Source organism: Leucoraja erinacea, chromosome 30 (genome assembly GCF_028641065.1).
Source record: "Leucoraja erinacea ecotype New England chromosome 30, Leri_hhj_1, whole genome shotgun sequence".
Taxonomy (NCBI): Eukaryota; Metazoa; Chordata; class Chondrichthyes; order Rajiformes; family Rajidae; genus Leucoraja; species Leucoraja erinaceus.
The window spans coordinates 14,136,919-14,160,293 of NC_073406.1; the positions used below are offsets into that span (position 1 = coordinate 14,136,919).

Sequence of the window (23,375 nt, forward strand, 5' to 3'; positions counted from 1 at the left end):
GGCAGCAGGGTGGAGTATATTTCCCAGTTTGTGTTACTTGTGCTGAAGCGGAGATGGTTGAGAGCTTCAAGTTCCTAGATTAGAATATCATCAACAATTTTCCCTGGCTCAACCATTTTGACACTACAGTCAAGAAACAACATCATCACCTCTTTTTCCCTCAGTGGGCTATGGAAATCCAAAATGTATCCAATAACACATAGCAATGTCTTTAAATGCACCACAGAAAGTATACTGTCCGTATGCATCAGAGTTTGGAATGGCAACTGAACTGTCCAAGACTGCAAGAAATTGCAGATTTTTGAACACAGCCCAGTCGACCATGCAAACCAGTCTCCCTCTCACATCTATCCTGTCTATACTTCATGCTGCCTCAAAGCAGCCAACATAATCAAGAATCAATCACAACAGTAAATATTTCTTGTCCTCTCTCCCATTGGAAAGTATATACCACCAGATTCAAGAACAGCTTCTTCATCACTATTACCAGACATGAATAGTTCCCTCACATGCTAAAGATCAATTACTGATCTCCCAATCAACCTCATTCTTGCCCTTGCACTTGTCTTTTATCTGCACTGCCTCTGTAGCTGTAATACTATATCCTGCATGCTGTTTCTCTTCATCTCTTGCACTACTTTGATGTACTTCTGCATGGTATGATTTGCCTGGATAGGGCACAAAATGTTGTTTTTCACTGTAACTAGGTAAACAACAAAAATTATAAACCAATAAACCAATCCTTCTACTAGAAGGAAAAAATGAGTCCATTTAACTTTTCTATTACTGATAAGCAATTGGACAACTACAATTAAGATATGCACCAATATTTCACATGCCAGATGCAGCAAAAGCATAAGAAAATCTCACCTCAGGCCACTTGATGAGGAGAGGTCTATTTTTATCTTGAAAAAGACACAGAAGTGCTGATTTCTGCTCATTTGCCATCATTTTGCTCAGCGTCTCGTTCTCCTCACCTTCCTTTTCTAACACCTTTTCCAAAAAAAAACAAAAACATTTGCTGTTAGACGTGGCTTTTGTAAACAAAAACAGAAATGCAAGAAGAATCTAACCGGTTAACTAGCTACAACCCTAATCAACATTTAGGCCAACAATCCTTCCTCAGAACTGGGTGGGTGAGTGGAGGTTTAGAGTTTTCAAAGCAGAGCTGACAGACCTTCATAAATTACTGGTTAGGCCTCAGTATGCTCAATAAAGGATATCCACGCCTTAGAGAAGGGGCAGAGAACATTTGTCAGACATCAGGGATGAGGAATTTTAATTACGTACAGAGATTGGAGAATATACATTTATTTTCCATTCTGCAAATAAGATTCAGAAAATATTTATTAGGGGTATTCAAAATTATGAAGCATTTGGCTTTAAAGTCTAAAGGAAGTAGCTTTTGCTGGCAAAAGAGACAGGAACACACGATACAGACCAAAATTTAATTTTGAGATATTCTAAACTGTGGGTGGATGAACTTGCATTATCCTAAACAATATATCATGTTACAAAGATGATGTTACAATCATATTTACAAGGTAAATACTATTTCATGTAGGTGGGATACTCAGAACAAGGTTCATTAAGTCTGTGCCATCAGAATGTACTTATTGCATGCATGTAAACTCATATAGTTTGTGGCTGTGCAAGCATAGGTATTGTAGCAAGCTTGTCAGTCATTGTGCTATGATATTACTGGGACTGTCACAGTGCTAAGTTCCCATCATGGGGATTCCTGCCACAGTTCAACGGGCATTATCTGGCTTTCATTGCTGATATTTTACTTTATTACTTACTTTATTAATTTATTGGGATTCGTCTTAGTTTAGTTTAGAGATGCAGCGTGGAAACAAGCCCTTCGACCCACAGAGTCCGCACTGATCAGCAATCTCAGCATATTAATGCTATCCTACACACACTAGGGACAATTTATACTTATACCAAGCCAATGAACCTACAACCTGCAACCTGTATGTCTTTGGAGTGTGGGAGGAATCCGAAGATCTTGGAGAGAACGTATAAACAGCACCCGCAGTCGGGATCAAACCTGGGTCTCCGGCGCCGCAAGCGCTGAAAGACATCAACTCTACCGCTGCGCCTTTGTGCCGCCCTAAACAGTTTACTGACAGGCAGCAATCTTCAGGAAAATGAAGAGGTGTGATCAGTCCACACTGATGTCTGGCTATTTTGCATTTGGGCTGCTATTTTTAAGGGGAGACAGGCATAGGAATGGTGATTCCATTCAATTGAATGGGGTCACTGACTTTGTGCGGGATTACAATACCGTAGAAGTTGTTAAGCACTTGTATTTATTGTACTTATTTTTCAGTGTCTTAGTTATCTGCTATTCAATCCTGAAAAGTTTATTTTAACTTAAAAGAATAAATCTATATTGATTTAATTTCCTTGACCCATAGAGAAATCGAGACACTTGAAATGCCTTACACAGTGGCTGCAGTTAAAGTATTGTGAGAATAGACACAAAAAGCTGGAGTAACTCAGCGGGTCAGACACCATCTCTGGAGAAAAGGAATCAGTGACGTTTCGGGTCGAGACCCTTCTTCAGGCTGAGAGTCAGGGGAAAGGGACACATGAGATATAGAGATTGCAAGGTTGACTGCTCAAACTCCATTGTTGTCCACCTGGAAGTGGAGAGTTATTTTGTGCAGTCCTAGAAAAAGTGTGGTGTGTGATGACTGGGGCAGCAATCCTGGACATAGGCCAGGCACACAACAATCTGTCATTACAGAGGCAAAGGAAGTGATGGGTATAGTTTTGCAGTTCTGAAAACATACAAGATCGAACCACATGGGGTTTTCTTCAGAAGAGGAGAGACTTAATATAGAGCATTCAAGGGCTTGATGTGGGATACACACATTAGCAGCCGGGTGGGCGTGTAAGTCAGGAATGCAATAGCAGGGCTGGGAGTGTGGCATCCTTGTGCGAGGCTTTGGTGAGAGCTGAGACATTAGGATACTCCCATGCCAGGAATGCCATAGGTGGAAGGGTGGGAAAGAATCAGGACTTCCATACCAATGTTCTGATTATATGCTGGACCCCTTCAACAGAGGGCAGGAATCTGGGGGTCAGAGGAATGCAATGAGTGTTGGGATCAGAAGTTACGATTTCACATTTTCTGATCCAAAACGATGTGGAAACAGTCAAGGGAGGAACAGGACTGGCAGCTTAAATGTTTCATGGTACAGGTGCTACAAGCGAGATAGAAGTGGGGGCAAAAAATGAGTTGCTTGGAGACACAAGAAACTTCCGAAACTGGTTTATAAAAAAAGACGCAAAATGCTTAACTCAACGTGATGCAGTATCTCCGGAGGGCATGGATTGAATAAAAACATCACAGCAGTCGTCTGAGATGACATCACTGATCGTTCGTCCAGTGAAGATGGTTATCAAGATTTACTGAGAGATTTTGATCAACTGGGCTAGTGGACCGAGGAACGGCAAATGGAGTTGAATTCAGATAAGGACGAGGTGTTGCATTATGAGAAGTTAAACCAGGGCAAGACATTCATTCCTTTATTCCTTGGAACACAGGAGGTCGAGGGGCAATCTTCTGGAGTTATAGAAAATCTTGAGGTGAATAGACAGGGTGAATGCAGCGTTTTTCCCCGGGCTAAGGGAGTAGAGAACTGGAGGCAACAGGTTTAAGGTGCGAAGGGAAAGGAATGTGAGGGGCTATAGGAACCTGAGAGGCATCTTTATCACACAGAGAATAATGTGTATATGAAACAAGTTGGCAGAGAGAAATCCAACAACAACATTTAAACGACATTTGGACATATAAATGGATAGCAAAGATTAACAGGGATATGGGCAAATGCAGGTAAACGGGACTAGCTTAGATGGGGCACCTGAGTGGCATGGACAAATTTGGGCAAACTGACTATTTTCATGCTGTACGATTCGGGTGAGTCATTATCATCTTCAATTAAGGACAATTTTTCAATTCTATAATAACGCTGTTAAATCATGAATTATTTTGCTCTACTCCAGCATTCATCTTGCTGTGCAAGAAAGATGGTCTCCTAATTTGAGGAAGGACATTCTTGCTATCGAGGAGTGCAGCGTAGATTCGCCAGGTTAATTCCCAGGATGGCGGGACTAACATATGATGCATCGACTGGCCTTATTTTCACTGGAATTTAGGATGAGAGGGGATCTTATAGAAACATATAAAATTCTTACGAGATTGGACAGGGAAGATGCAGGAAAAATGTTCCCGATGTTGAGGGAGTCCAGAACCAGAGGTCACTGTTTAATTAAGCGGTGCTGGCTCGAAGGGCCGAATGGCCTCCGAATGGACTGAGATGGGGAAAAACTTTTTCACCCAGAGAGTTGTGAACCTGTGGAATTCTCTGCCACAGAAGGCAGTGGAGGCCAATTCACTGGATGTGTTCAAGGGATATGGGGAGAAAGCAGGAACTGGCGGTCGGTACTGGCTCAAAGAGCCGAATGGCTTACTCCTGTACCTATGTTTCTATGTAAATAAATACTTATACAATATTATTTTTTTATAATTAGAGTGAAGTTTAAAAAAAAACTGCTGTTACCTGACACTGGACACATGGTGAATGATAATGTATGAACGCGGGTGATTTGGGGAAATACGCCTTTAGTCTATCCCATGTTTCATCGGAAACAAGTCTTCTTTCAGTTTCAGATATACATAAGTCACCTGTTGAAAAAAAAGTGTAAATGATTCAATCGTTCTGTTCATTCTGTTAAATAGCAAACACAAATGTTTCACCGATCATTCAGATATTCCAAAGTGCAACATGGAACTTCTTCACCGTTTCCCTAATCACATTAGAAGCATTATTGATATGATTGCATGACATGCCTGCAATTACAATCTTCATCTGATTAAAAACAGATCAAAGCAGCTACCTGATGGGTGCTTGAAAATAGAATGGATGTCACCATGGGACAATAAATTTCTCCCAGGATTTGGTCCAAACAAGATGGAGCGAAAGTTACTTTCTCATAAAATAAACTCTTTGATAGTGTGAGATACTAAGACTGGTGAAATGGTCAGCGGGAATCAAAGATAAATACTTTGCTCTGTGGTGCCACACTTGGAATCTTACTCGTATGCTCGTAGCCCAATCATTTCTATCCTAGGACACTGCTGCAGGGGTTCCTCGATGAATTACATAGGCTCATGCTTCTTCTGCTGTTTCAACACTGACCGCAAGATGAGAAGCAAGGATATGTGTGGACAATTCTATTTCGCTCTCAACTCTTCAGACATGGAGCAGTCTGAATCTGCATCCATGATACGGATAACAATCCGGCTCGGACTTATAAATGGCTTGCAATATTCTATCACACCAGTATAAAACAGTAGAGAGCATCTAACCATCCCCATTGACACTGAGTGACATTACCATTGCCAAGTCACTCACCACACTTCATCGTGCAGTTTTACTGGCACAAACTAACCATTGACATTTACAAATTAATAGCAGCATATCAGCACTTCAGACACCTCTCTTTTAGTGGATGAAATGAATTTTTGGGAATGTCATGCCAGAAAATGACGATGTTTCACTAGTTTCAACAGACTGATTCGTATTCACTAAAGTAATAATGGTCGATTCTAAACAATTATATATCCACTTTAACCTAGAATTACTTTTTGAACTAAAATTGAAAACTACAACAAAATGCAGGTTTTTATATGAGAAGGAAGAAAATTGCTCCAATGTGACCTCCAACAAAGAAAAATGGAAACTACTCAGGCCGAATGGCCGCCTCCTTTGTTACTTAATTCTTTCAAAACACAGATGGTGATCATTCATCAAATCGCATCCACGTTGTCTCTATAAAGTAGTCTCTATAAATGCCTATCCTCACACCATTCCTTATTATCCCTAACCCATTATCAACCACTTGCTGCCATCCATTTCATAATGCAACATTATTATCAGCTCCCATTAGCTGCCTAAAATATCAACACTCAACTGGATAATTTACTAATTGTATTTAAATCTATGAAAGAACAACTTTACCCTTTCTACCATACCAAAACCTCTCTATCTTGAAAACATCTAACCTTTTAACCTTCTCTGCTCCAAGGAGAACAGCTCTATTTTTTCCAAGTACTTCAAATTGAATATTCTGATAAAGTTCTCCACTTTCTATCTATTGGCTGGTTTACCATTAGCTATTCCTGGTTCTCTTTTCTTTCATATCCTGCACTGCTGCAAACCAAAATGATCTCAAGTGTTTTTCAATCACTGTATCAGCCTCCCCAGTCGTCTTCAAGGATTTGTACAAATAACCACTCTGGCCTTTCCATCCGCTCCAATAGATCACCATCCTATCATTTCCAGGATTATGTTTGCATCCTTTCCAAAACAAAGGAACAATATTGGTTACTCTTCAGTCTTCTGGAACTTCGTCAATGACTGGAGGATACAGTTATCTTCAAAAAGGCCCTTGCATTCTCCTCTGTGGCCTTTTTTTAATAACCTTGGATAGATCCCCTAGGCCCAGATCCCCTAGGCCCAGACAATTATCCCCCATAATTGTCTTCACCTCCAACAAGATGCCATCTTGATCTGAAATTGCCCTAGCATATTAGTATACACCACACTGATGGTAGAAAAAAATGCTGGAGAAACTCAGCGGGTGAGGCAGCATCAATGGAACGAAGGAAATAGGTAACGTTTCGGGTCGAGACCCTTCTTCAGATTATTATCCATTATTATCCATGCCCTTCTCCTTGCTGAATACCATTGCAAAGTACCTCACGTGCATCCTCTGATTCTAGCATACATTCCCTCTTTTACCTATGTAATCCTATCTACTCCCTGGTTATCTGCTTGTTTTTAATGTACATATATTGATGTGCATGAAGATTAAAGGGCAGCATGGTTGCACAGAGTTATAGTTGCTGCCTGACAGCGTCAGAAAGCCGGGTTTGATTCTGACTACAGGTTCTGTGTCTTTAGAGTTTACACAGCAAATACAAGCCCAGTCGACCCATTTTTTCATCATACGTCAGTCCCACCATCCCGGGAATTAACCTGGCAAACCCACGCTACACTCCCTCAATAGCAATAATGTCCTTCCTCAAATTAGGAGACAGAAAATTGCACACAATCTCCAGGTGTGGTCTCATCAGGACCCTGGACAAATGCAGTAGAACCTCCTTGCTCCTAAATTCAAAAGAATTACAAGAATTTCACTTCATTTAACACATTCCACCTACCATGCGGACAAACAAGGTCTTCATTGAAATTCAAGTCTTCACCTTCTTCTTTCTCTCCCGTCATTTCATCATCTCCTTGAACAAATTACAACATTAAATGTGGATACAAGAATACAACGATAAAGAGTTCCTCTCAAGGTACACAACAAAAATGTCAAATATACTAAATACAAGTGTATATGAAAGTTAGGTTAAGAGTGTAGCTTAAATGCTTACTTAAACAGTATAACCCATGATGAACGATCTAAAATGAGGTGCAGGTGAACCAACAAACTAAGTTTCAAAACAAACTATTTAAGTTAAAGTTTTCCTGCAACGTTAACTCGATTTCTCCTTCACACAGCTGCTGCCTAATCAACAATTATCTAACATCTGCAGGTTTTTTTAAATGACATTTATCACAGCATTGGGAAGCTATTAGCCGAGCTGTGAAAAATGCCAGATTTCAGATGCAACAATACTATTTACAGGAGTTGCACCAATACTGAACAATACTGATCAGAGGCAGGACTTTACATTGGTTTTAGAACTTGTTTATTAACAGTTACCCAAAATTGTAATGTATAATGTTGGTGGAAAAGTTTGTCCTTATTACAATAAATACTGCCCTATAAAAGCACATTAACCCAATATATGTAATCCAAAGTACTGAAAAGCTGAAAAAAAAGTTCTCAGGGGTGCCAGGGGTTATGGGGAGAAGGCAAGGAGAATGGGCTTAAGAGGGAAAGATAGACTTGATAGGCCGAATGGCCTAGTTTTGCTCCTATCATTTATGAACTTATGAACCTGGGTTTGCTCATCTAGGTCTGGACTGATTTATACAAGTACATGTGATATTGTTTATTGTCACCTGCAAAATCTAATTTGTGAGAATTTGTGATATCAGTTGCAGCCATGGAATATAGTTGATTAAATTGACTCAGCAACTGTGGGAACAAGGAATCTATGAAGATGGAAGGTTGGTCATATTATTTGCTTTCTATCTAAAGTGAAAGAGATACTTTGAATTCTAAATCAATATTTTGATGCACTTCAATTGTATGGATAGATTTTAACTCTACTCATTTAGTGGAAATGGTAGCACAGAAAAACAAGGAACTGAAGATGCTGGAATCGTAAGCAAAACACAAAATGCTTGGGTAACTCACTGAACCAGGCAGCGGGATAGGCAGCATCTCTTCGTCCTTCTATCCAGAAATGCTGCCTGTCCCGCTACTCCAGCATTTTGTGTCTATCTTTGGTGTAAACCAGCATTTGCAGCTCCTTCCTACAACTTTTCGGGTTGGTCTGAAAAAGAAAATACAACCAAAATGTCATCCATCTATGTCCTCTTGAGATGCTGCATGACCTGCTGAGTTTTTCTAGATATTGTGCTTTGCAAAAGGTCCTTTTTCAAGTACATGCTTCAGTCACTGATGAGGTCACTGGAGTCTCACTGCAATTTTAATGAGATCTCTGCATTAAAAATGTCATGGCCTTACTTTGTAAGCCAGCAGACATGTGATCAGGAAGGAAAGTTATTTTAATATTTCTCTATATCCTTGTCAACCAGGAGTGTTCTTCTGCTACCCACAAAAAAATCATGAGATTCCTATGTGCCAGGTTAACTTCTTCTCCTTCTGACCACACTGCATTTTTGAACTTCTAAGTATTAAGACCTTCCAAGCATCATGTCGGAGCATTCTAGCACCAAATCGTCTTCGCCTGCTTACTGCTCAACAAGTGCTGCTGTTGGATCCAGGCCTGGCAAAGCTGAAGGCCAGTTTTGTATTTGTAAGTCCCCTCCATGCATAGCTCACTTTTGGTGTCAACATTAGGCTTGCCATGTTTAGTACTTCATGAAGGAATTGCAGATGCTGGAAAATCGAAGGTAGACTTCCATGCTTATTACTTTCTGGAATGCTCAAACACAATGCTATATTTTTTTAGATTATTATCTTGCACTTCTGAAAGATTAGAATACGACTGAAATAGGTAAAGGTTCTAGTGCCGTACTTATTTAATGGGTCTAATTAACATCAAACGTTTCTCCCAGACCCAGTCAAGACTGGATAAATTCCCACAGTATCTGATGATGCTGTACTGAGTCATCATGAGTTTATAACTAATACAAATATATTGCAGAAGAGTAACTACTACGCTGTAATTATTTACAAGTTTCCCCACAGGGAAGTGACTTTATATTTTTGAAGTAACCATTTCCTCATTTCTGGTGATCACAAACTTAACTATGATAATGAAATAGCTGCACGCATGGGTGTTCACTTAAAAATCTATTTTGAAAAAATACCTTTGGCATGCAGATTGTTTGGACCTTCTCCATTGCTTTTCCCATCCGTGCGATCAGAGTCATCGTCCTTTCCATCCAGCTGTTCAAGTGCTAGTTGACGCCAGCTTCGAAGCGAAGCTTTACCAACCCAGTATCCTTCATGGCTAGGAAAGTCACAAAAGTTGAAAACTTGTTAGGCATCGTTTACTTTAAAAAAACATTAATTACTAATGCTCAAAGTAGTTTGTGATTGTAAATTTCACTGTTAGTACTATATTGAATCGAAATTGGTTTAGTAAAAGTGAACAGGACATCAAATAAAAGATGGAAGATTTTTATTTAAGGTAGGGTTATTTACCCTGCCATGCTCATGTCAAAAGCAGTAAGGTGCAAATTTTAATTACAGAATTTGCACAATTTTCATTCCTTGAATGAAATAACGTGTGTTTATTAATGAGCAGGGAATAAATGTGCAAAATTACCATGTGGTAAAGTTAAAATTCACCTTTAAGTAGCACTGAACTATTTGAATAAAACAGCCAAAGATTGTTGATACGTTCTACAGATTATTCTTATACATTCATTAGTCATCTTCCCAATTAATTGTTTTGCTCAGTTTACAGTCATAGCAAAAATGGAGAGTATTAATTATCACCCTGCATAACAGGCTCCTGCCTCATATTTATGAAAACTATATTCTAATGGAAATAAACAATGTATTAAAAATCCTGCATACATAAACTAATTTTGCGTCACTGTCTGGAGTCAAACATTGTGTCAACATCGAAAAATACCATTTAAAAATGAGGACATTCAAAAGATAAACATTGCTATTGCAAATGGGTCACACATTAACCCATGAAAGTAACTTAAATGTTTTGTAATTCCGTGCTCTGAAGCCCTTAAAATGCTCTCTATGTAACCAAAATGCATTTCATACAAACAGCAGATTTATTAAAATCTCTTACAATATTATTTCCAAAGTTTCAGGTTATCTTGTTGCAATCTTACAATGTGCCAAAACACATCCGTCATTCAAAGTGAGAATAATTTACAGAATCTCCCAATGAAATTTGAAAAATAGACCTGCGACCCCTGGTGTTGAAAGATTGAAAGAGATTTGAAGTACGGCTTTGTCTACCTCGTAATAGATTGAAGTTACAACAGGTGAGCATATAATCTGCAACAACATGCAGTCATTGGAAACTATAATGTAGTAAATTGCAGTTTTTGCTGACCAACTTTACTCAAAAAAGCTGTGTGTGGGAACAGAGAATTATGTGATTTCAAACTTAAAATTCATAAAAATAAGGATTAAGCAGCTGTCACTGCCATTAATATGATCAATCAAGGTGGTGTAAAACATACTTCAGCTTTATAAAAGGTTGGGGTCATCACCATTTAGAATTACGTAATCAGATCAGTCTGTCAAAAAAAGTTAGAGATCTAAATAATGTACGAGTTTCTGGCAGGTAGCCAATCTAAGAGAAATGCATGCTATTGTCCTTCCATAAATTCAAAACTACAATAGAGTTCATGGAGTATTGCTGAAATGGCATTTCATCTGAGGAACTTCCTGCTGCCTAAGTAGAATGAATGAGGAAATGGGGTGTTTCATGCATTGCCCCTTAAGACAACTTTAAAAAGTAGTACAGGAACAAGGTGAGAGGGCTGATGCCAGATTAACAATTTGTAACAGCTACTTAAAAAAAACAACAAACATGTTATTATGCCTCACTGGGTAGGTAATGTGATCACGTGAAAAATTAAAATCTTATACCTGTTCATTGATTTAATCACCTCTTAAGATTTAAATAGAATGACCTCCAATTTACCAATCCACCCTCACTTTCTCTGATCAGCTGACAATTTTCAATGAACTAATTTACGTTCCTTTTCCTGAGGTAGTCCGTCAGGACTGAGAAGAACTTGCTTCCATTCCAGTTCTTTGGTTTCCGAGTTGATCAATGAGTCCCATGCAGGTTCCATGTACACTGCCACAAGTAGGGCTCATGATGCTTCACAGGACAGGTGGATGTGTGTAGAGATATGTGCACTTCTTCTCCTGTTTGCAACCGGTCTCTGCGAGCTGTGGCAGAGACCCAAAGTGCTCTGTGTCTTCACAGATGCTTCTTTGCCATTTTGAATGATTACAAGCCAGGGCTTCCCATGTTTCAGGAAGTAAGAATTTTTCACAACAATGTTATAAATGTCCTTGAAGTGTATTTCTACGCTCTGGAAATATTTTGTCATCATAAACCTGGAGAACAACTGTTGCAGGGGTGGATATGGCTAGTCTATTGGAGTTGCTTTAGTTTAGTTTAATTTAGAGATACAGCATGGAAACAAGCCCTTCGGCCCACCGTCCACTTCGAATATCAAGTCACATAAGTCTTACAATATCCCACTCCCTATGTACAAGGGGGAATTTTACCAAGGCCCAATTAACCAACAAACCGGCACGTCTTTGGGATGTGGGAGGAAACCCACACACAGGGAGAACGTGTAAAACACACAGATATCATACGGGCAAAAACAATTGGCATGGGCATGTTGGGCCGAAGCAATCAGATTCTGAGATGACTGACTCTGACTGATATTAAACTCAGTCTTATAATTATTACAATTAGACTGTTAGGTGGGTTTTCTAAACCTGGCTCATCACATGCCCGAGTCCCAATGTCAGTCTAGAGTCTCAAATTTCCAGAGTGGGATTTGCCCCCAAATCTTTTGACTCCGACCTCTTCAACAGGTTATTTATTATTTATCTTATTGCCGTGTGTGGAATCTTGGCATGTACACTATCAATGCTATTTCTCATATGCAACTGTAGCTACATTTTGTGAAGCAATGTGCTTGTTGTGAAGAACTACTAAAAAAAAAGCAGCATCTTTAATGTACCAGTAAGCACCAGCGTCCATGTTATTTGATTTGCTATAAAAGAAAGTTTATCAAAATGTTAATCTGAGTTCCTAGTTGTCCCTGACAATTAGGAACTTAGATTAAAATGATGATGATTTTTTTAAAATATCAAATCTAAAGGCTGGGATTACAAAATATTGAGACAATCTTGATTTGTGGACATGGGTATTTTTTAAAACCTTCTAAATACAAAAACTATGAACACTGCAATTATACTTAAATTGCAACCTTTAAAGTCCATTAAATACTTTATCGTCAGAAATGTACGGGCACAATTTGGTTGATGATGGACAGGATTAGGAATTGATCCAACAAAAAGAGCAAGTCTTCTATTTCCATTTCTTTAACCTACCAGAAAGTTGTCAAGACTTGTTACAAGAAAGTTATCAATCAAAACAAAAGCAGTATTACCATGGAATTCTCAGCGTGGCAAATTAGCTTCAAAATTAGCTTCGTAAAGGGAGTTCGAGAGTGATGGTAGAAGTTATGTATTGGATTGGAAGTCTGCGACCAGTGCTGTAAAACAGGATTGGCGCTGGCACCCCTACTGTTTGAGTTTTAACCTTTTGAACCAGTTTTCCACATTAGACCTTGTCAAAAGCCTTACAAGTCATGCATCGGTTACAACAGGGTTCCATTCCTATAAACATTTCTCAGCTCGAACAGTTTGCAAGTTGGAAAATGTGGCCACGAACCAATTTCTCGCATGACAAAAGATGCTTGCAGCCCCGCAGCGACCGGCAAATCTACATTTCCTTGGCTATAAAGCCTAATTTTATGACTGACTCAATCATTGATGCAGTCAAACAAAATGGTCCGAACTACAATATATTCCTGTAAACTTTAACTGCACGAGTTGTGATCTTTGACAAGATGTAATTTTGCCTGAAAATTAACAATTATATTGCCAAATCAAACTCAGAGTGAGGATGAATTTCAAATATTGACAGTGAAGTACAAATTGCCCGAATAATGAACTCAAAGACTCCAAAATCAGAAAAATAGCAAAGGGCAACAACAACAAAAATATGCGTGGTAATGTGCAGATAATTTTGTTTAATCAGACTAGCGCCTTGATGTATTGCTTGGTTCAAGTTTTCTATTTTAAGTTGCTCTCTTATCCCAGAAGGTCGAATCAGGAAAGTATTAATTTTCACCCACCCCATCGTTCCTCCATCCACAGCACTATGCAAAATAAATCTCGGGAGTCACTAGTGAGGTGAAGGCGTGGAAGAAAATCTCGAACAGCTCCTCCCAAATCTACAACCTGGATCATCTAGAAGGACAAGCACAGAAGGCACACGGCAACTCCGTTGCCTTCACGTTTTCTTCCAAGTCATGCAATACCATTGTGAGTTGGAAAAATATTTGCATTCCTTGATCATTGGATCAAAATCCTGGAACTCCCTACCTAACAGCACTGTGGGTGTGCCTTCATCACAAAGAATGCAGCAGTTCAAGATGGGAGATTCACCACCACCTTCTCAAGGGCAATTAGGCATAGGCATTAAATGTTAGCCTTACAAAGGGATGTTGCCGTTGCTGCATGAAGAAGAAAAATCAGGAATGAAAACCTGCAGTACAATGTCACAAAGCATATCAGTGCATTTAAAAATAATAATCCAACACTCCCATCAGAACAATAAGCAATGGTTTTCAGTGATTTGGAAATAATTAGGATAATTTCAAAGTAAAAAATACCTTTGTAGTGTGATTCTGGTTAGATTGGAGATAATCTTGTAATCTTCATTTAATTGATTCTTTAATCTAAGTATCCTACATTTCTCCATGACACAATCTCTACATAAAGCAGAAGCTGGGGATAAGAAAAATGATTGATTAGTTGATCTTTCTTACAAATTTCGTATATGTTTTCATTTTTTAGATGTCCAAGTAGTAAATGATGATTATGAACAGATTAACGACGTTTAACATTTTGCTTAAAACATACATTCAGATATTTAACAGACAAAGGATTTCACTAGTAAAGAGCAGAACACATAGTTATGCTACACAAGCACACCTGCTCTCTAATTTTGGTTATTATTGTTTCAACATTAGCATCCATTTCTGCAAGATTCAGGTTTTATCATGAGTAAGGTTAAAGAGTGAAAATGCTCCAATGCTGAAGGTAGCAATCAGATACCATGCACATCCAATAACTTCATTGCTGCAGAAAACAGATGCATAAACAAATAAACTGAGTCGAAGTTACAATTTTTTGATAAACATAAGTACACAAGGAATATGTCATGAGATAATTTTGCAAATGATTAGTTAAATTTCAAGATTTCATACTTAAAATTGTGTCGAGGCAAGTTTTGGAGAGAACGGAAAAGCCAAAGGTGATAGACACAAAATGCTGGAGTAACTCAGCGGGATAGACAGCATCTCTGGAGAAAAGGAATGGGTGACATTTCGGATCGAGATCCTTCTTCAGACCGAGAGTCAGGGAGAGAGAAACTAGAGATATGGAAGGCCAAGGCGTGGAAACGACAGATGAAAGCAGACGATGATCAAGGAAAATTAGAATGGCTCATTGTTGGTTGAGGGGAAGATGACAACAAGGCAGACAAATAGTAAAATTGATCAGGACAGTGAAACTCGTGAGAAAACTGGGTGGGGGAGGGATGGAGAGACAAGGAAGGCAAGGGTTACTTGAAGTTGGAGAAATCAATGAACCAAATGTGATAAATGAGAGGGAGCTTCTTACAATGCTTGGTATGAAACCAGGAAGGATCGGATACAAATTCTGCCTTGCTGAGTATTTCCAGCATGCTTAGCTTTAATTTTAACTCTGGAACAGATGTTGGTTGGTCAGAAATTGAATATGGCGAATAAAAAAAGAGCAGGAGCCAGCATTCAGAGCAGATGGGAAGAAAAGGCAGGATGCAGTTGAAAGGGCAGCTTTCAAACACCGAGATGCATTTTAAGTCAAAGTTAGAATGACCGAAAGAAGGTGCTTTATGGTACGTGCTCCTTTTTAAAGTTTGTATTGATGATGTTTAAAGCAAAATTTAATTCCACTTGTCAAAATAATTGACAGCAATGGCAAGCTTTCTCAAATGTGGCAAAAAGACTGTTACATCAAAATAAAATGCTGCATCAAAATGTATTATCTATTCTCCATATCAGGCATCTTTGCAAATTTAAAATTCATTCTGGGCATGTGACCTCCAAAAGAAGCACTCCCATCAGTTTAAAACAATTGCTGAGATAATTAAGCAACCTTATTCAAAAACATTTAACTCTCATGGAAAGGACATCAAATGAGTGATAGTTCTTAAAACACTATCCAACATCGTTGTTTGCCTCCTCGGCTGGTATTTTAAATTCAGCTATGCTCAATTCACCAGACCATCAGTTTGAATAATGGGCAGGGCTCTGCAATTTCTTGCTCAGGGTTCACAATTCTGCAATTTCTTGCGATCCTGAGCAGGGCAGTTGCCATACCAAGCTGTGGTGCATTTGGATAGGACCCATGCCATGTTTATTATAAAATTAAGTCTTAACTTGATTCAGATTAAACAAAACGAGTTAAAAAACAGGCACATCAAAGGCCATAGTCCCTGTAGTAAGCCTTCTGAACTTCAAAACAGGATATGCCAATTGCTACAAAACATAAAGTACTGGAGGAACTTTACAGAGGGAATGGACAGGTGCAATTTTGGGATTGGATCCTTCTTCTGATGGAACTGAAGAAGGGACCCGACCCATATATTTGCCTGTCATTTCCTCCATAGATGCTGCCTGAACTCCGAGTTCCTCCAACATTGTGTTTTGCTCAAGATTCTAGCCTCTGCAGTTCCTTGTGTCCCTGATTGTTGACCGCTGATTGTGTTTCATTCTGAGGAATATTATGAAATGCTAAATTTCCTGGCATGTACTGGCTGCTGAACACATGTGAAATGTGAAACCTTTTTTGGCAGTAATTGCTGGAATCAGAGAAATTAATTAAATTTATATGAACATTTTAAAAATTACAGGTGCACAACCTTTTATCCGGAGTTCCGGAAACCGAAAAGCTCCGAAAACCGGACATTTTTTCCAGGATGTCATCTGCACACCAAAGCTCGCATTTGGCGCCAAACTTGACCCGAAACGACCCACGGTCAACCCAGGTCTGTACTACTGTAGCGGCTGCCTCCTCCCCGGAGACCGGGGAGACACTTAAACATCTGTAAATCATTGCTTAAATGTTAGTCAGTTAGTTTGGAGGGCTTTTATGTGAAGGGGGAAACTTTAATTCTTAGTTCCCTACCTGGTCGGAGAGGCGGGGAGCGGGCAATGCCTTACCGGGTCGCCATGCAGTAAGCTCCGGAGCACTGTGGCCGCCGACTCCCAACATCGCGGGGCTGTGGGCGTCCAGCCGCGGGCGGCGCCGGTTGTAGCTCCGACCCCGACAACTCTACCCCTGACTGCGCAGCGCTGCAAATCCAGCGCCGCCCGCGGCCGGACGCCTGCAGCCCCAGCTCCGCGATGTTGTGTGTCGGCGGCCACAGCGCTCACTTACCGCACGGCGACCCGGTAAGGCATTGCCTGCTCCACGCTGGTATCCCAGCGATGTCGCCGCCGACTCCCAACATCGCGGAGCTGGGGCTGCGGGCGTCCGGCCGCGGGTGGCGCCGGTTGTAGCTCCGACCCCAGCAACTCTACCCCTGGCTGCGCAGCGCTCCAAATCCAGCCGCCCGCGACCGGACGCCCGCAGCCCCAGCTCCGCAATGTTGTGTGTCGGCGGCCACAGCGCTCCGGAGCTTACCGCACGGCGACCCGGTAAGGCATTGCCCGCTCCACGCTGGTATCCCAGCGCTGCGACGCCGCCGACTCCCAACATCGCCGAGCTGGGGCTGCGGGCGTCCGGCCGCGGGCCGCGCCGGATTTGTAGCTCCGACCCCGGCAACTCCACCCCCCACCACATAAAATCCCTCCAAACTAACTAACATTTAAGCAATGATTTACAATGATTCCCCGGTCTCCAGGGAGGAGGCAGCCGCTCCAGACTTTTCAAGCCGCCCGCGCTACCTACCTAATCTACGCTAAAAATCTTCCATTCAGAAATCCAAAAAATTCCGAAATCCGAGAAGTGTCTGGTCCCAAGGCTTTCGGATAAAAGGTTGTGCACCTGTACTTTAAGGCTGAATATCCTAAACGGTGAGTTTCAGAAGACTAAATTATACCCAGTTGGGGTGTTGTTCCTCATGCTTCTATGAAGCAGTGAAATGATTCAGGAAGCTAAAGCCGAAGTCAAAGCAGGATGATTAATGAGTTATATGAAAAAAACTACTTACCATCTAATCTGGGGCCACCTCCATATCTAGCATAGAAGATATCAGCTGCTTTCTGAGAAATCCTTTTAACATCACAGATTTTATCAGGAATAAGTCTGTTATGTACACACAAGTGATGAGAATTATCAACTGGCTTTGTTACCGCTGAATCATCCAACCATTTTCGTAGCCAGTCCACTGGTAGAAATTCATAGCATTCTCCTAAAACAAAAAAAAAGTTCAACCTTTAGCCCCTGGTTTTCAACTAGCAAAGCAACCTTGAAAGAACACATGCAATTAGTGGGCGAAACTGCTGCCAAAAGCAGGCAGTATCCAATTGTACAGGGAAAGAAAGCCCAAAGGAATATGTGAGCCCATTCTTCATCAAGGAACCATTAGTTCAGTGATGTGAACTAATCAGTGCACCAAGGGTATCTGGAAATTACAGGCCAGCAAGCCTTACTCAGTGATAGGGAAGTTGTTGGAGAAAATTCTAAGGGACAGGGTTTATGTTTACTTGGAAGGCAGGTACTGGGTTTCAGCACGGAGGGTTGTGCAAGGCAGATCACGCCTCACAAATCCAACTGCATTTTTGAAGAGGTAAATAAGAAAATCTGATGGCAGAGCAATAGACGTGATTTATTTGGACAAGGCTTTTGGCCAGGTATGGAGGTCTCATCCAGAAGTTTCAGGCACAAGGGATCCAAGCCACATTGGCAATCTGAAGTGACAGGAAGCAAAGGGTTATGGTGAATGGATCATTTTCTGACTGAAAGTCTGTAACAATTGTTTGTAATTATTTGAATCAGAGGGTAGTTAGTATAATTAGTACTTATTCAGGCAAAATGAAAATTGGTAGTGTCGTAGAGTGCTTGTAGACTGTGAAAAAGATTGTCTAATTATGCAGCAGGACATGGATCAACTATGAAGTTGGACAAAGTGGTGGCTGATGGAATTTAACTCCAACAAGTGTAAGGTTATGGCCTTGGGAAATCAAATTCTGGTAAAATATATGGAGTAAATTGTAGGAACCTTAATAACGTTGATGTACAGAGAGTCCTTGGGGTGCAAGTGGTGAGACAGGTGGATAGTGTGGTGAAAAAGTCATTTGGTATGCTTGCCTTTAAAGGTTGATACATTGATTATAAGAGTTGAGATGTCATGTGTAGCTGTAAAAAAGATTGGTTGGATCAAATTTGGATCATTGTATTCAGTTCTGGTCGCTACAGTATGTAAATGTGGTAAAATAGCGTGCATAAAAAAGATACACCATGATGTTGCCGAAAATGTAGAACTGAGGTATAAGGAGAGATTGGATAAGATGGATTTATTATGAGGGATATAGATAGGAAAGATGGCCAATGAAACTTTTACATTAATATTTGAATTTGTTTTGCCATCAATTCAAATCACTAAACAATGGCCAAAACATTCAATAAATCAGCATCTGAAAAATTGGTCATTTCCAAAAAGAGCACAATTGCCACCTTTTCCAGATTGAATCACTCAATTTCAGAAATTTGAATCGGAACTTCCATTCATAAATCACCCGTGTGCTGAAAAGGCATATTCATGCTTTCTCCTGATAACTCCCCTGGATCAGATCTTCAACTAATTTTCACAACCAACTAGGTTATGATATCCAGACCCACCTCCAAATTTGAACCCCCAGACCTGCTAATAAGGCTTCTATTTTGAGCCAACCAGTGCCAATCACACTCCTTACATTCTTAACAATCTCAACACAATCTGGACTATTATCATCTATCTATCTATCTAATGCGGGCTGCATTACTGACCTAGTATAGCATACAAATATTATTACATGCTGAGAAGCTTCCCTGCAATACAATCTTTCACATATGTTTGCACATTAAAAAAAACCATCTTAGTAAATTGACAGACCTTCTTTAGTTGGTAACATGTTAAAGAGTTCTTGCACCTCCTCATGCTTGGCTTTGCCCTTGTCCACACTCTGCCTCCTCATCTCAGCCATTTCCATGCACCACTCTTCAAATTTTTTATTGTCGCGTTCAACCATTTTCTGTAAGTGTGCTGAAAAAAAGGGATGGAAAACACCTGAGGAAATGGGGTAAACCATGGATTTACTGTTTTTCAACCAATAAAAATAAAATTGCACAATATAACAATAGGAACAGTTAAGTCTATTTTCTTCAGAATGCTCAAGGCATGAATAGTAATAGTAACATTTACTTTAATAATATCTTTAATGTCACAAAACTACACATATCTGTTTTGTCAAATATGATACAGCCAACTTTTTATATTGACAACTATCAAAAACTATGCTAAATTAAGAGTTTTAAACAAGAAAAGAGGCGCAGAGGGGAGAAATATACAACTTCGAGACTCAAAGCTTTGGTAGCATTGGTATTGACTGAAATGAACGATAGGATCAATGGCTGCAGGTTGATGACAAATATTATCTTTATTGAAAAATAATACTTCACCATGCCAAAGAATATAACTGTCTGGCATATGGATCAGGAAGGAAGAAATTCTGAGCAAACAAAGCACTTACAGAACATTCCACCAAAAGTGACATCATATTTGAATTGAATTCTATTTTGAATTGAATTCTGTCTTTACTTTGTGTACTAGTCATGTCTCGACTATTTATTTCATTCCCCTTACATGTTTTTCCTCTACCTGCTAAATTTTTGTAAGGTGTCCTTGAGACTCTTGAAAGGCGCCCCATAAATAAAATTTATTATTATTATTATCATATTTGGTCAAATCAAGGAAGTAGATTATGAGATATAAATGAATGGGTAATATTTTTCGACATACATGTCCACTGCATGAAAACAACATTGAATGCCAGGAATACCAAGGTTTCCCTCATGCCCAGCATTCCATAGCCCAGTTCACTGACAATGGTATAATTGTAGCAACTTAAGCAGTTGCAAAGCAAACTGGCCCTGGGGAAAGCACCAGATTCAGCAGGGCAGGCTGGCTAAATGGAGGTTTCGCCTGCTACGGAAACAATTTTGCTTTGATTCTAAATTACTTTCCAAAGTTCAGCAGTGAACATAAAAGGAAAATCATTCACAAAAAAACTGCCTTAAATTTCAGATGTACATTGACATTTTCAAACATCCCACAAATGCAATTTATAGAATTAATGGTCACCAACGTGAAAATGCATTGAACATACTGATATAAACATTGATAGACATACAGATACTTACATGGGAGTTGAACACTTATTTCTTTTTCTTTGCACTCTTCCACTTTTCGTCTGTACACCAGCATATATGCATTCCTTGAACAATGGACACCTTTAATACATTTAGGTTTTCGTGCCTGTGATTTTGAAGGCTCTGCTACAAAAAGAACATTAAGCCTCAATGTTTGTACCAACAGAAGAATTGAACTATACAAGAAAAGTCACTTTTGAGTAATTAATTTCAAATGTTGTAGGATTCGAGAATGATATTTTTAACTATCATTCTTTAATTTTGCTGCAACAGAAGCATATATAGTTGCTTTATCTAGTGACACAAAATGTTCCAAAGTTAACTACAACCCTTCAAAATAGTTTGTTGAAGACAGCATGAAGTGCAATTATTTCCAGAGACACCGTCAAATGCACATTATTCAATTATAAGACTTGTAAACACATCACAAAGTCTAACAAATCTTTTGTGTGGCCTTACGGTGAAATAATTTGAAAACATGTTAACATAGAACATAGAACAGTAGAGCACAGGAATAGGCCCTTTGACCCACGATGTTTGTGCCAGGCATGAAGCCAGGTTGAACTAATCTCCTCGCCTTGCACGTGAACCATATCCCTTCATCCCTTGCATATCCATGTCTCTAGGGGTGTTAGTAGGCCATCCGGAGGAGGACAGCAACAGCATCCAGATCTGTGGCACATTTACAGGCCACTGATGCACAGCAGGAGAGGGTATGAGCAAGTGACATTGTGGGTGGCTACAAAGTTGTGGCTAATGTTGTCCGTTTAAGAAGGGCTGCAAAGACAAGCCAAGGAACTACAGGTGTTGAGCCTTGCATCATTGGTGAGAAAGTTACTGGAGGGGATTCAGTGGATCAAGATTTGCTGGCATTTTAAAGGCAAAAACTGATTGGGTATAGTGAGCGTGGTTTTGTGCGTGTGAAATTGTGCCTCAAAAACATGGTCGTTTTTTTAAGGTTAACAACAAGCCTGACAAGGGCAGAACACTTAACCGGTCCACATGTACTTTGGCAAGACCTTTGACAATGTCCTACATCTAAGGGTGAGCCAGAAGGTTAGATCGCGTGGCAACTAGGGAGGTAGATAATAGGATACAAATGTGCCTGATGGTTGATGGGAGCCAGGGGATGGGAATGTAGTTGATAAGGTTAGTAATGGATAGTGACAACGGTTATCTAAAATTACAACGGAATCTAGCTGAATTGGAAGAGCAGGACAAGGAATGGCAGATTAAATTTAACTCAAAATGTGCAAGGTGTTGCATTTCGGTAAATTAACACAGGGCAGGACTCGCACAGTTAATGGCAGGGTCCTGGAGAATGTTGCACCCGTATCTCCCTGTTCTACAAATATATAGTTCCTTGAGAGTGGCGAAACAGATAAACAGGGTGGTGGAGGCAGTGGCGTTAGGCACGCTTACCTTCGCCAATCAGGGCAATGACTACGAGAGTCGGGACATCATATTACAACTGTACAAGACGTTGAAACCATACTTGGAATATTGTATGCAGATCTGGTTGGCTAGCTATAGGAAAGATGGCGTTATGCTGGAAGTTTGCAAAAGATTCATGAGGATGTTACCAGGACTGGAAGGCTTGAATTATAAGGAAAAGCTGGATACGCTGAGACTAGTTTTCCTGGAGTGCAGGAGGCAGAAGGGTGACCTTTAAAATCAAGATAGTTATAGATAAGGTGAATGGACACAGTCCTTTCCCTGGCTAGGATAGTTTAAAACTAGAGCGTAGAGGTTTATGGCGAGAAGGGAAACACTTAGAGGACTTGAGGGGCAACATTTTCCATACAGAGGGTGGTGGGTATGTGGAACGAGTTGCCAGGGAAAGAGTAGAGACAGAGTGCAATGTTTAAATAAACATTTAGACAGGTACATAATTTATAAGAAAGGGGCCAAACACAGGCAAATGGGGCTAGTTCAGATAGGCAATTTGGTCAACATAAACAAGTTGGGCTGAAGGGCCTGTTTTCATGCTGTATAATTCTATGGCTCTTATAACTGCACACAATGCTCCAAGTGTGGTCTCACCAATGTCTTGTAGTTGTAACACCAATGCCTTGTCAGTTGCAACCCAACTCTTGTACTCAATGCCCTGACCGATGAAGGCAAGCGTGCCAAACGTCTTCTTCACCCGAGTCGCCAATTTCAGGGAACTATGCATTTCTTCCCATACGTCTGTAGCCGGAGGAAAGATATCAAGTATCCGATCAGGATCTGGGGGGGATACTCTGCTGACTAGAAAGAGATCCTGTAAATCATGAACAAAGAATCACAGTGAAGCATTAGTATCACATGATCAACACCTGGTCAGCATTAACTGCGAAAATAGAGGTAGCTTTACAGCCCTGAGATAAATCCCTCTGTGAACCATCAGGAGAACACAATAATAAATGGGGATGTTTTGGAAAAAGACATTTTGTGAAAGGGACAATCGGATGAAT

General features: G+C 40.1%; 1 protein-coding gene across 8 annotated transcripts in view; it reads right to left on the reverse strand.

The window, feature by feature from the left end:
* The window catches only part of usp48 (ubiquitin specific peptidase 48), a 90,945-nt gene that overhangs the window by 27,046 nt on the left and 40,524 nt on the right, over window positions 1-23,375 (reverse strand). For 2 of the 8 annotated variants that reach the window (XM_055659484.1, XM_055659481.1), the window contains exons 10-17: window positions 20,911-21,045; window positions 19,604-19,777; window positions 17,720-17,920; window positions 14,133-14,247; window positions 9,531-9,673; window positions 7,241-7,315; window positions 4,575-4,699; window positions 871-993 (exon numbers count right to left, since the gene is read on the reverse strand). In XM_055659484.1, coding sequence (XP_055515459.1) covers window positions 871-993; window positions 4,575-4,699; window positions 7,241-7,315; window positions 9,531-9,673; window positions 14,133-14,247; window positions 17,720-17,920; window positions 19,604-19,777; window positions 20,911-21,045 — 1,091 coding nt within the window. The remainder of the gene's footprint in view (window positions 1-870; window positions 994-4,574; window positions 4,700-7,240; window positions 7,316-9,530; window positions 9,674-14,132; window positions 14,248-17,719; window positions 17,921-19,603; window positions 19,778-20,910; window positions 21,046-23,375) is intronic. The other 6 variants (XM_055659488.1, XM_055659483.1, XM_055659487.1 and 3 more) reach the window with 6 other exon arrangements.